Raw genomic sequence first — 12,726 nt, forward strand, 5'->3', positions numbered from 1 at the left:
AGAGTTCACTCTAGTTTTTAAGTGAGATGTGTGAGCACTGTAAGATCTTCCCCTCAGGGGATGCGGTCGCTCTGGGAAGAGTATCTGCATGAAGAAGTTCCCAAGTTCCCTCCCTGGCATCTTTAAGATAGGGCTGAAAGAGACTCCTGCCTACAACCTTGGAGAAGCCGCTGCCAGTCTGTGTAGACCAGGGATTCTCAAACTTGGGTCCTCAGGTGTTATTGGACTTCAACTCCCATAATCCCCAGCCTCAGTGGCCTTTGCTTGAGGATTATGGGAGTTGAAGTCCAATAACACCTGAGGACCCAAGTTTGAGAATCACTGGTGTAGACAATACTGAGCTAGATGGACCAATGGTCTGACTCGGTATAAGGCAGCTTCCTAGGTTCCTAACTTTTGAACTACACACGTCCTTATAAAATGGCACTTATTTGTTTTTTTGGAACTGCATGTTTTGTGTCTGACTGAGATTTTCTTTCTTTCTCCCCCCACCCCTTCCTTGGGGTCCAAATTAGCCCTTTACCTGTTATCCTAATTGCTGGGTCTTGGAATTAAAATCTGCTACTGATACCACTACACCACACTGATGTATTTTCTTCCATAAGAGTGGAAGAAAATTAATCTTAAATACCCATTTAAGACTAAAAGACAGCTTATTTATGTGATAACCAAATAGTTGAAGTGTACAATGGAGGCCTCAACAAAGCAGCCTAGCCCAAATTGATCATGTTGGAAATACAGCACCATATAGGGCTGAATGGCACAGAAGGGTAGGTGATGTGTACTTCTTTCCTACGGTACGAATATTCCTACCAACAGGGGAAACTCTGAAACCCTGTCAAAAGTGAACTGGCAGCAAAATTTCTTGTCAGCTGTGTAGACTCCGATACATAGAGGGATGAAGTGTCCATCATGAAGCTGGTCCCTCTGCCTCTTAGTATTCCTCAGCTCTGTTCTTTACTACCTACAAATTTATCTTGGCAGCTTTTATTTTATTACAGGAGAAACCCAGACAGAGAGAGGCTGCATGACATTAAGCCACCGTCTATTGCTGAAATTCTCTGGAAGAACATCTGGCCTTCTTTGCATATCATTTCACCACACAGCTGTGGATTCCGTCAGGCCTGTGGCTTTTTTGCAAAGTGTCCTGGGAACTCTCAGTAGCATTCCGCGACACTGAGGTCTGAGTTATGAGTGCTGTTAAATCAAAAAGCTGCTTACAAGCCATCATTTTAAGGGCCAAACTATACTTTTGGCACTTCCAGATGGGTGTTTAGTCCAGGACTGTCACGTTTTGTTCATTCGCTTTTTGTGGAGCATTCACATGTTGTCACCACCATCCATTGCCAGCTAGTATCCACCCCCCACTTAAATTGCCACATTGATTAACAGAGCTTTTCTGACTTCTCGTTGAAAACTGTGGCATATCTGTGCAATGACCATACATGTGAGCTGCTTTTAATGCTACTGTTCCTACTTATCACATGGGCCATAGTAGGTGTTCTCAAATTTGGGTCACAGATGGGGGTACTCAAGTCTGAGAACCCCTGGGCTACAGGCTTTTGGAATAGTGTTTAAAATGCACAAAAAAGGTTGGTATGGAAGCAGTGGTGCAATGCCACTTGCAGCTAAACTATGGCTGGGTGACACTACAAGGAGCATGTCTGGAGTGCCCTTTAAGTTAAAAGTAAAGAGGCATGCTTAAAAATAAAAGTGCCTCTCAATAATAAAAAAGTTGCAGCATGGAGGGATAGTACCTGATCCTCATCAGGACCACAGTACATATGGAGGGAGAGATTGTGTTTCCCCCACATAGGTTTTTCATGCCAAAAATTCCCTGCAAGTGATATTGCAGAAAAATTCAGTGGGAAGAAAGGTGTATCATAATACAGTCCTGTTCTTTATGGTGCATTTAATGACCAAGATAGAAAACAGCCTAAAGAGTAGATAGAGCTCAGCTTTATCTCCTTGCTGCATCAGTAATATGCAGTATAATCCTATACAGATTTACTCAGAAATATGTCCCACTCCCTTGAATGGAATTTACTCTCAAGCAAGGATGTATAGGAGTGCAGCCTTAACTGTATTTGTCAAGTATATTTATAAGCAGTACAAAATGTAACCGGTATTTTCTTTTTAAAAAAATGATCTGCATATTGATCCATTTTCTGAACCTAAGCTGCTGCAGGTAGACATGATAGTTTCAGTAAATTATTTCCAAACAGCAATGCGTTTTTCCTATCTTCGTTCTGCTCCACAAAGTTTTACAAATAATGGCAATATAATACTTTTGCACTCAAGAAGCACTATGAAAATGGACCATATAAATCAATTGTCAGTACTGTGACTCATAAGTTAAGAAGCTCCTGGCTCCAAGTCCCATATCAGAACATTCAGTTTGGACAAAGTGGCTTAGGGAGAGTGCTGCACAGTTTTAACAAGTCCTTCAATTGGCACAGTATGTCGAGGTCTTTTTCAGTGGCAATTGTTCCTTTGGAAAGTCAGATTCATAGGACTATTTGGAGTAGAGAATAAGTGCAAGTGCCAGCCAATTTCCACACCTGACTTGTAGCATAATTAGAACTGGAATGCAATGGCTGCTGAGTAGGGATGTGATGAATCTATTTCTTTGATTCGATTTGTACCCGAATCAAATCACCCCAATCTAGCCAGCTAGCACAAGGGTAATTTGTTTTGTCCACAAATCTCCCGAAACAGGTAGATTTGGATACAAATTGTTTTGTACCCAAATCGATATGCACAGACAGCAGTGATTCTCTCAGCAGCAGGAAGGGGGTGGGAAAAAAATTATCTCCTCTATTTCTCAATCAGGAAAGCAGGAACAAAAAGCAGAGAATCCACTCCAGGCAACAGGCAAGCAAGGCAAAGCAAAGCTCCTCTGACTGTCTGTCTGTCTGTCTCTCTCTCTCCCCCCACAAGGCAGAATGGTGGCTGCCTGCCTCGTTAAGTACATTTGAAAATACCTCCTTTGAACTCCTTGCACCCTTGTCCCTTCTTTGATCCTTCCCCTAGCCAATGCGGGGTCATTCAACCCTGGCAACACACGATTTGAATGAAAACAAGCCAATCTGGAACCTGGATGGAATTGCCAACCAATTGTTGCACACTGTAAGTCAACAATCTGAAGCTTAGGAGGGCAGGATTTTTAAAAAAAACTCCTGACACAAAATGGAGACAGCAAGAGAGATCGCCACAAAATTGAGATCTAAATCTACAAATGTTTCAGGTCCGAAATCTGGGTGATTTGTTTTGGACTCAAATCTGGCCAGCTAGCACAGGGGCAATTTGTTTTGTCCACAAATCATCCCAAACAGGTAGATTTAGGTACAAATCATTTTGTACCTGAACCAATTCACATATCCCTACTGCTGCGCCTGAAGAAGTCATTACTGTAGTTCTAGCAAAGTGGTCTGGATTAACTTTGCATAGAATAAATATTTACAAATAACAAGATCTCACTGTTTGCCCTTAAAATCTTTTGAACATAGCCTTGCTCTTGGCAAGCAACATTAGGGGCTATACTTAATCTATAAATAAGCTCCATAAAAAAGAAACGGGATAAATAGATGCTTGTGATAGTAAACTGTCATACCTATGTATGTTAGTCTTCAATATGATCTTACTCGAGTCTTCATGAGTACTGAAGGGACCTACTAGCTGTCAAAAACCATGTGCTTTTGTGTACAAACAAAAGCCACATGCATTTGTTTATACTGGAAGCCATGTGCTTACTGACATCACCGGAAGCTGAAAGAAGCAGGCCTCTGTCACCAGAAGTGGCTGGAATCAGGCCTACATCACTGGAAATGGTCAGAACCAAGCCTATGCCCTCACTCCAGAAGTTTTGCCCCACCCCTCCTCCCACCCCAGGATATGCCCAGGCATTCGCTGAAGGTGGGCATGTCATCCCTTTACAAACACCCCCCACCATTCTGGACCATGCTTTAAAGCCCTAAAAGGCTTGATGGCACAGGTGTGGTAATGGAGCGGCAGTCATTTTGTGTAACATTATTGGCTGAAGTGGGGTCAAGTGACCCTTATGTGATCAAGAACTGCCATCCTGGACCAATAGGAATATGTTTTAGAGCTCAGAAATGTTTCATTGAGTGGTGGCTATTTTGTGTGACTTTATTGACTGGAATGGGGTCAGGTGATGCTCTACAAACACGTCCCCACCATCCTGGACCATTAGGAATAGGGCCCGGCCCTCTGAGCCATCTTGGCTTTTTGCAGGGTCACCCAGCCATGCGATCATGGAATCCCCCAAGAGCTCTTTGGAGCCAACTGTGCAACCACCTATTGTAAAACCTAACCCAAGAAAACATTATATTCGCACAAATTCTGATGAGAGGTTCTTCAACGTTGTCTCTGTCTTTTACACCATTGGGCTATGTGCCTGTGCAGAGACCTTGTCGGAACCTAACAAGCTCAATTCTCCTGATTCAGGCAGGAACCCCGCCCCCAGCCACAATATGCAGTTGCGCCACTCCACATCCCCTCAGTCTTCGTCATCTGCGCTTCAGTAGACATTGTGGAATCTTCAGCTCGGCAACGAGTAGGACTAATCCTTGAATCCTCTTGTTGTTTTCTCCTGTTTCTCCCTGTTTTCACTCTTTTATTGCTTCTTTATCTCACACAGTAGCGTTTTTTTCTTGGTGTTTTTATTTTAACCCCCCCCCCCAATCTCCGTGGCTTCGATCCCGACTGGGACAGGGCTTGGTGGCTGGCTGGCCTGCAGTGTTCTATGCCAGGCATGAAGAATTTCAAGAAATGTGTTCGCTATGGATCTAAACTCTTCCTCTTTCTTTCCTTGGACCTCCAAGAGCAAGCAGACCTCTGGATTATGCAAACACCTTTCTTAGCAAATTCCTCTGATCTAACCCACAATATTTTCCACTGTTCTATAGTCTTATTATACTGTTCCTTCTACTGCCATTTCTACTGTTGTTTCTACTGCCTATATTCATTTAAATTGTCCCCCCCTTTGTAGTTTAAATGGGTGTGTGTAGATTTTAAGTGTGGCTTTCCCCAACCAATGCATTGTGGTTTTAAAACATTTTAAGTTTTCCCAAAGTGGGGAGGCCCTGTATTTAAATTTTATTTTGCTAGTTTAAATTTTGATGGAAGCTTCTCCAGGCCTGGGAGGCCTGCAACCAAAGCAGGTTACATGAACACATGTAGGGGCAAAAAGCCACTCTGTGGTGCACAATCTGCTGCTAATTATTTGGAAGCCCCTCCCATAGCATCTGCTGTTGATTCTACAGAAGTGTCTCAACCAAACCCATATGCATAAGCAGAAACTACTGCTGATCCTTGGGTTGCTGCTGAACAGCTGGTGCCATAACCAACTTCATCTATAGATGCAGCACCTAATGTTGATCCTTCTGTGGTGTCCCAGCCAGCTGCCTCTGCAGAATCTCATGGTATTGAGGATTTATGTGTATACCTAGACCTTGTCCAGAGGTGGGAGAGGGTCTATGTGCAGCAGAATGGTCTAGAGATTTATCAGAAATTTTGTTTTGTGACTCTAGATAGAGCACCCTCCTATCCTGAAGTGATAGCTGGGATATTCAAGAATTGTTGAACACTGTGAATGACAGAATAGGGCTGGATGACTTTATCCAGCCCAGATTATAGGGGTAGAGGTGGTGGTATAATTAACCCTCTGTCTAAGAAGGCACAGAAATGCGTTGAGTGCTGAGGAATATTTAACAGCCATTAGTAACTTGCTCCAGAGTTATGAGGAAATCCTTGGGGATGCTACTTCAAGATTAGTTGTCATCATTGTTACCCCCTTCAGGGGGTGATACCTCAAGATCGCTTAACAACTTTAGGCACCACTTACTTCTTTCTAGCCTTTTTTATTACAGCCTATGCCTGTTTAAAACTCTACAACCTTCTAGACAGCTTACATGAGTGCTCTTTGTATTGTGACACAGATTCTACTACTACTACTACTACTACTACTACTACAAAGAGTATTTATATACCACTCTTCAACCAAAGTTCTCAAAGCGGTTTACATAGAAAAATAAAGAATACATAAATAAGATGATCCCCTTTCCCAAAGGGCTTACAGTCTAAAAATAAACAAAAGGCAGATACCAGCAACAGCCACTATAGGGATGCTGTGCTGGGGTTTGATAGGGCCTGTTGCTCTCCTGCTGCTAAATATGAGAGAATCACCACATTAAAAGGTGTCTCTTTGCTCAGTTAGCAGTTTAATCTCAGTTAGATTCTGTGATATTTGTGAGCCACGAGGGGCAGTACAACCCACCACTTGGAGACCTTTTAGGTAAGTTGTCCCCTCAGATCAGTACATCATGGAGTTTGTGAGCATAGGCCCTAAATCTTATGGCTACAAGCTGTCTGGGGAGGGGGGACTACTTGTATAAAAGTCAAGGGAATTACTTTGACCACTGCCAATAGCCAGAAGATTAATGTTGACAGCCTTAAATATTTGGCTTTGCCTACATCTCAGACTACTACTGTGCTTATGAGATTGTGGTGGAGCAGAACAGAATAGTTAGAAACAAAGCCTCTAAGGAAAACACAGAGGGTTGTGTTTGGCAAATGGGTGATTACTGAGGGGTTTAGGATGCTGCCTTATGGCTTTTAAATGGATACTCGGTGGCAACACCCCCTCTCTGCCATCTAGCAGGTCCTAATAACTGTGACAAAAGATATTTTTTTTGTAAAAAATATGTTGGACATTGTGCATACTGTACTGTCTGTTGTGCCTTAAAATGTTGTATGAAAACCTGGAAATAGAAAAGGCCTTCACACAGCATGTACATCACAGGAGCCTGTGTATTTCTCTCTCTCATTACGCAGAATGTATTCTGTAAGGGAAAATCCATGCGCACCATAAGCCATAGTGTTAAATATATGGTGCTCTTTAAAAAATCCTAGGGATAAATTACAGATTGACACCTTGGCTTGTCAAATTTCCCCAGGAATTGACAGATATCTCATGGAGGCATACAATGATGCTACTCACGATACTCATGGTTATCTGATTGTGGATTTAAATCCTACAACCCCTGAATCCTACGGCTCTGAAGCGGTCTTTCCCCTCTCTGACTGCCCTGTTGTGTACACATTAAAAAAAGCACAGGCTGGTTACAGAAGAATTCTTGGTCACATGATGCAGTCTACCCCTCTGCAGGGCAACAAGTCTAACTGTGTAAAGATAAATCTTGCCCTCTTAAAATTTCTTATTAAGGCTCCTCCATGCCAGAGGAAGGCCTTTCTATGTGTAGCTACTCATGATTTAACCATAACTATATCAGAGATTGTGTTGCACATCTTTAAAGGGAATATTTCTTTGTCCGCTCGGCAGGTGCACATATTAAGAAAAAGGCACAGCTTAATTAAAAGCCTGAATAATAAGCATTTGTCTCTAAGAAAGAAGAAGCTTCTGGTGTAAACAAATGCACATGGCTTTTGTCTGTACACAAAATCATGTGGTTTTTGACAGGTGGTGTGTCTCTTAACTACTTTCACATGTGGTCATTTTTGTTTTGCAGGTCATAGAATAGCATAATTTATACACAACACAGACCTCAAACTCAAGTCCCCCCACATTTTTTCAAAATCTGTGTTATTTTGATTACCCCAAAGAGTAACTATCTTACAAAATAAAGGAAATCTAATAAAATAAAATAAAGGGAATCTAATTTAAGATGTTCTCTTTGGCTACAACATGCCCCCCCTCCATATTCTGGGTACATAGAAGTTCCAAGCAGCCCACAGTCATGCCAAGCCAACTATAGCATGGTAGTGCTATACATCCAACCTTGCAACTGGTGCAACAAACTGCTTCCTTATGGCATTGTGATTTTTAAGACAGCAGGTCCAAATTCCCGTGATTGAAAGATATGGCATTATAGAATGATAGGGACACATTCTTATGAATGGAGTGACTTATGCAAAGCTACAGACTGGCTCTTAATGACCCAGGCTGCAATGTGACACAGAAGCACAAGAGGATCTCTATTGTTAAACATTCACAGTGTTTCTTAAGCTGCAGGTGGGTCCTCTTAAATATGGGCTGAGACCTGGTTGGGCTGCTGAAACAGAGGAGTGAAATGGTGAGTCCTGGACTGCTGTAGATTCAGATACTTCTGGCCAAAGATGGAGTGGTAGAGGGAGAGTGTATGTGTGTTAAACAGCAAGAAAAGTGGTGCAGACAGGTTCCAAGCTGGCATATCCAGTGTGGTTTCTAGGTTGAAATATGCATAGAAGTTGTGGTGCTTCTAAGAGGGAGGGACACAGGTACATAAATGTTGGGGAAAACTAGACCGTTAGTTTTCTGAAAGCAATGATGTTATTGCTTACAAAAATGTAGAGAATTTCCCTAGGTTTACGTAAAGTAGTTGCTCCAGCCAGTGAAGCAATTAGAGTTGGTGCACAAAAGTGCACTGCCAGTTTCTTTTCTCCACCAGCAGCAATTTTGCAAAAGGCTCTTCTGATTCTTTTGCTCTAGGAAGCCCAGTGCAATTTTGCGTGCAATTGTAATCTTTGTCAATATGGGGCTGACTGATGGCATGCAAAATGGCAGCTTCTGCTCACATTCAACAATGAAAATCAAACACATTTGCGGGAAACTGCCACAGGCTAAAGAAAACCATGGCTTTATTGAGCAGGATAATCACATTCTGGGCCTCTAATGGCCTTTGCTACCAGAATTCTATCACGGACTCCATTAAGTCTTATATGTTGAAATGAATGAATAAATAAATAGAAATGAATAAATAAATAATAAATAAATAATAAATAATAATAATATGTCTCACTGGAAAGCTTTGAAATGGCTCAATCGGGAAGTATTCTTGTAATCTTCTAAAACCATCCTTACTTAATTTTGTGAGCCAGGACCATATCATTTTATATACCATATCTATATAAGGTAATATTGTTTTCAAGAGCGTGTGGTAAGTTTTCAGTTGGAGCTGCAGTACTCTGACAGAATTGGTTATGAGATTCTTTTCCTGAGGAGCCTGCAGAGGCAGCACAAAACATTTATATTTCAAAAAGGCTGTTAATTGTTTGTTATGTTATACAGTAGTATTTATTGTATTGATGAATTATGGAGGCTAGTGGTGTTTATACTGTTAAAACATGGAGATTTGTGTAGCTAGTCCTATGTCTGTTTACTTGGAAGTAAGTCCCACTGTGTTTGTGGTGCTATTATTTTGTTGTGACTTTCTGTTTGATTTTTATCTTACAATTTTGGAACTTGGACATTTCCCCATTCTTTTATCTTCTATTTGTCTTGGGGTTCCCCCCCCCCTTCCAAATTGCTGACAGCAGTTTTGAGTTGATTTTTATTTTTAATTGTTTTATTTGTTATTGCAAACTGCTCTGAGAACCATTATGGCTGAAAAGCAGTATACAAATATTGTAAGTAGTACAGAAATAAATGTGCACAGGATGGCAGTCTTTGTTAAGAAAAGCAGAGTACAATTAAATAATAAATCTGAGTACTGCATCACGTAATTCACATGCCCACAGTCAGGCTATAACAAGGTGGGTAGTGCCATACTGATCTGACCCCTTCAGAAGAGACTGAAAGCATATTACATGCCCAAGAAATATCATCTCACTTTGACTCCTGCAGAGTCATGAGAATCAGCCCTGCAAGAAAAGAGAACATGTTAAGATTCTTCCCTTAAGGCACCACTAACTGGATTCCCTGGCTGACATTCTGCACAGCATGCCATACACATTTTAACATAATGTGCGTGCAGTTGTGCAAGAGTGCTCCTGTGAACACAGTTGCGTGATAGTATGGCCATTGTTTCTATTGGCTGTACAATCAAACAACCGTATTTGTGCAAGAACGTTCTTTCTCAACTGTGTGCAGGTTTTGTTAAAATACACGTGAAACACGGTGTAGAATTCAGCCCCTGTTGTAAAACGAGCGGTTTCCATGAATCTTTATCCTAGAGCAAGTAGATTGTTGGGTGCACAATCACATTGTGAGCTAGTCCAGGCTACAAGGAATACTTTCTTATATATCTTGTATAATGCACTCCACTAATGGCTTTACTCTGGTCCAGCGCTGGCATTTATGGAGGTTACATGGCTGAATCCTTAATTAAAAGGGCTGTTTTCCATTTCCATTAAATATTTTATAAGCCAAACCCTTCCCATATTTTAAATCAAAAAATGAATTTATTCTGTAGAAGGTCTGAAGTTTTAAATCTCTGTAGTAATATTTTGATTAATAAGCAATTCTATGGGGCTACATGGAAAAAGCCTTGTGCATCCTCTTAATTTTAAGTGTTGTACCAGAAAACAGATGCCTGCCTTCCCTTGGGATGCTTCCTGCACCCAGTCAAGAGTACATGAAGCTACGTTCAGGCTGAACACCTGAAATGTCACGAGGCTATTCATGTTAAGCACTTTCACTTGTCTGGGTAAGTCTCAGTCCTTTCTGTTCATGTAGTTTCCCCTCTTTCCAATAAATATAGTGACTACAGATTATGTTTTAGCATGTGGACAAAATTCACTGCCAGATGCTAATGATACAAAACAGAGATAGTCAATATGTGGGTGTCTCAATGCCTGTTTTAAACACAGCTAGTGTTGAAAGTCAAATATGTAAATATTAAAGATGTGCCCCAGGATTGGTTTGGTGAAACTGGATTTTTTTTGGGTCCAGATTTCCAACAAACTCTGGAGACCTATTCTGCCGTCAGAACTTACCAAAGTCAATGTGTTCTAGCATTACTGGAAAGCATCCTGCAAAGGCTTCAGGGATACTATAGGTTGGACTGCACCTAGACATCTATCACTACTGCAGAGCTAAGTCATTGCACAAATGCACAGTATCAGTGACTGAGGTGCATGTGCAACCCACAGAACCCAGAAGACTTTTGGGCATGCACTGGAACCTTCTAGAGTGTGGTAAATTCTTCAGTACAGTTTGGCACAATTCCAGCAGAACTATAAATCCATTATTGATTTTTTTATCCCCCCCTCCAAAACCCCCCCCCCAGTTTTTAAATTGTCCAAAAATCACTTTTTTTCTTTCAAAGATAGCTCTTGCACTGGATAAGTTTCTGGAATGCTTTCTTAAAATCTTCATTAAAGATTGTGTAAATCAGGGGGTTAACAAGAGAATTGATATAGCCCAACCATGTCAGAAAATTAGACATTTCTTCTGAAATTTGACATCTTTCGCAGGTATTGACTACCACCTCTTTCACAAAGAAGGGCAGCCAGCAGATCACAAAGGCACCCAAAATCAGGCCAAGGGTAGTTGCTGCCTTTCTCTCTCTTGTAGTGGAAATCCGTTGTCTCCTCCAGCCTTTTTCATTCTTGGACTCGGAGTTGGGGCTTCGTAGAGAAATATGGATTCTGTCAATATCTGACGTAGGGTGTGATGTTTTACCTTTTGTGCAGGAGGCAGAGGAAGCTAATCGGCAGCTTTTTTCACTTGCTTCCAAGAGACCCTGTCCATTGACATCCTCTTTGAGAACCCGGCTCACACTTCTTCTGTGAAAAGTCTTGGCTGCTTTGTATATTTTGTAGTAAAGGATCAGAATTAATGCCAGTGGGATGTAAAAGGCTCCAAACGTGGAGTAAATGGTGAAAACAATGTGGTCGTGCTTAATGATACATTCATCATCTCTGCTGGCTGCCTGGTGCCGCCAAAACAATGGTGGCATTGAAATAAAGATGGAAATGACCCACACAATGGCAATCATGATGCCTGCATGTTTAGGTGTCCTCTTCCTGGCATATTCCACAGCGTCTGTGATTGCTCGGTAGCGATCCAAAGCAATAGCCGAGAGATGCAAGATGGAGCAGGTACAGCAGGTGATGTCCACGCTGAGCCAAATGTCACACATCACCTGACCCATGATCCAGGTTTCTTTCACAATATAGACAATGCTGAAGGGCATGACCAGGATTGCAACCAGGAAATCAGTAACTGCCAAGGAGCAAATTAAATAGTTGGCAGGATGGTGAAGCTTCCGTGTCACAATTATTGCAGTCATCACTAGAGAGTTGATGACAGTTGTCATTACTGCCAGCACAGAAAGCGTCAGAGAAACCAGAATCTTGGATGTTACTTTTTCAAGCGGTTCTTGCAATGTATCATTATGTTCCAATGTATAATTTTGTTCAGTAATGTTTAGATAATCCATGACTCCCTTCAAGGTGATCTTTATCTAGTGAAGACACCTGTAGGAAGTAAGCACATTTTAGGGGAAAAAATCATTCCATACATCATCCAGGAATCTAAGAATACCCAATAGGTTTTAACATTCTTCCCCATTTACCTGTGGAATTTCCCACATAATATTTTATTGTGCATCTCTCACAGAAAATAATCTAGTCTTTTTTATTTTTATATGAAGACTAACTATCATTGGACTTCCCTTCTGACAGTGCTTATTCCCCTCCTCCTGGATTTATGCCAATTTATGCCCAAATACAATTAATTTAGAAATAATAACTTTTGTCATGTTCTCATGGATGTCTGTTCTCCTCACCTACGTTCCCTTCGATGCTACCTACTGACAGATCTTCTCTAATGTTGTAGTGTGCCTGTGCATTAGTCGTCTGATGTTACAGCTTCTTTGATGGTCATTGGCTGGCTTCTCTGTTGTCACAGAAGTTCTAGTAAGCCTTGGCCCAGGCTGCTGTGGGCTTAGAGAATGGGGAAACCTGAAAATCTGAAGTCTGTGA

The 12,726-nt window shown here is 41.5% G+C and overlaps 2 protein-coding genes across 14 annotated transcripts in view; one reads left to right on the forward strand and one right to left on the reverse strand.

The window, feature by feature from the left end:
* Positions 1–12,726, forward strand: part of GPR89B (G protein-coupled receptor 89B) — a 198,430-nt gene that overhangs the window by 110,159 nt on the left and 75,545 nt on the right. The gene's annotated exons all lie outside the window — the stretch shown is intronic.
* Positions 9,337–12,726, reverse strand: part of HTR1F (5-hydroxytryptamine receptor 1F) — a 158,216-nt gene continuing 154,826 nt past the window's right edge. For all 5 annotated transcript variants that reach the window (XM_053311624.1, XM_053311623.1, XM_053311627.1 and 2 more), the window contains one exon: positions 9,337–12,219. In XM_053311624.1, coding sequence (XP_053167599.1) covers positions 11,061–12,182 — 1,122 coding nt within the window. In that variant the 5' untranslated portion in view covers positions 12,183–12,219 and the 3' untranslated portion in view covers positions 9,337–11,060. The remainder of the gene's footprint in view (positions 12,220–12,726) is intronic.

The sequence above is a fragment of the Hemicordylus capensis genome, chromosome 3 (genome assembly GCF_027244095.1).
Source record: "Hemicordylus capensis ecotype Gifberg chromosome 3, rHemCap1.1.pri, whole genome shotgun sequence".
Lineage (NCBI taxonomy): Eukaryota > Metazoa > Chordata > Lepidosauria > Squamata > Cordylidae > Hemicordylus > Hemicordylus capensis.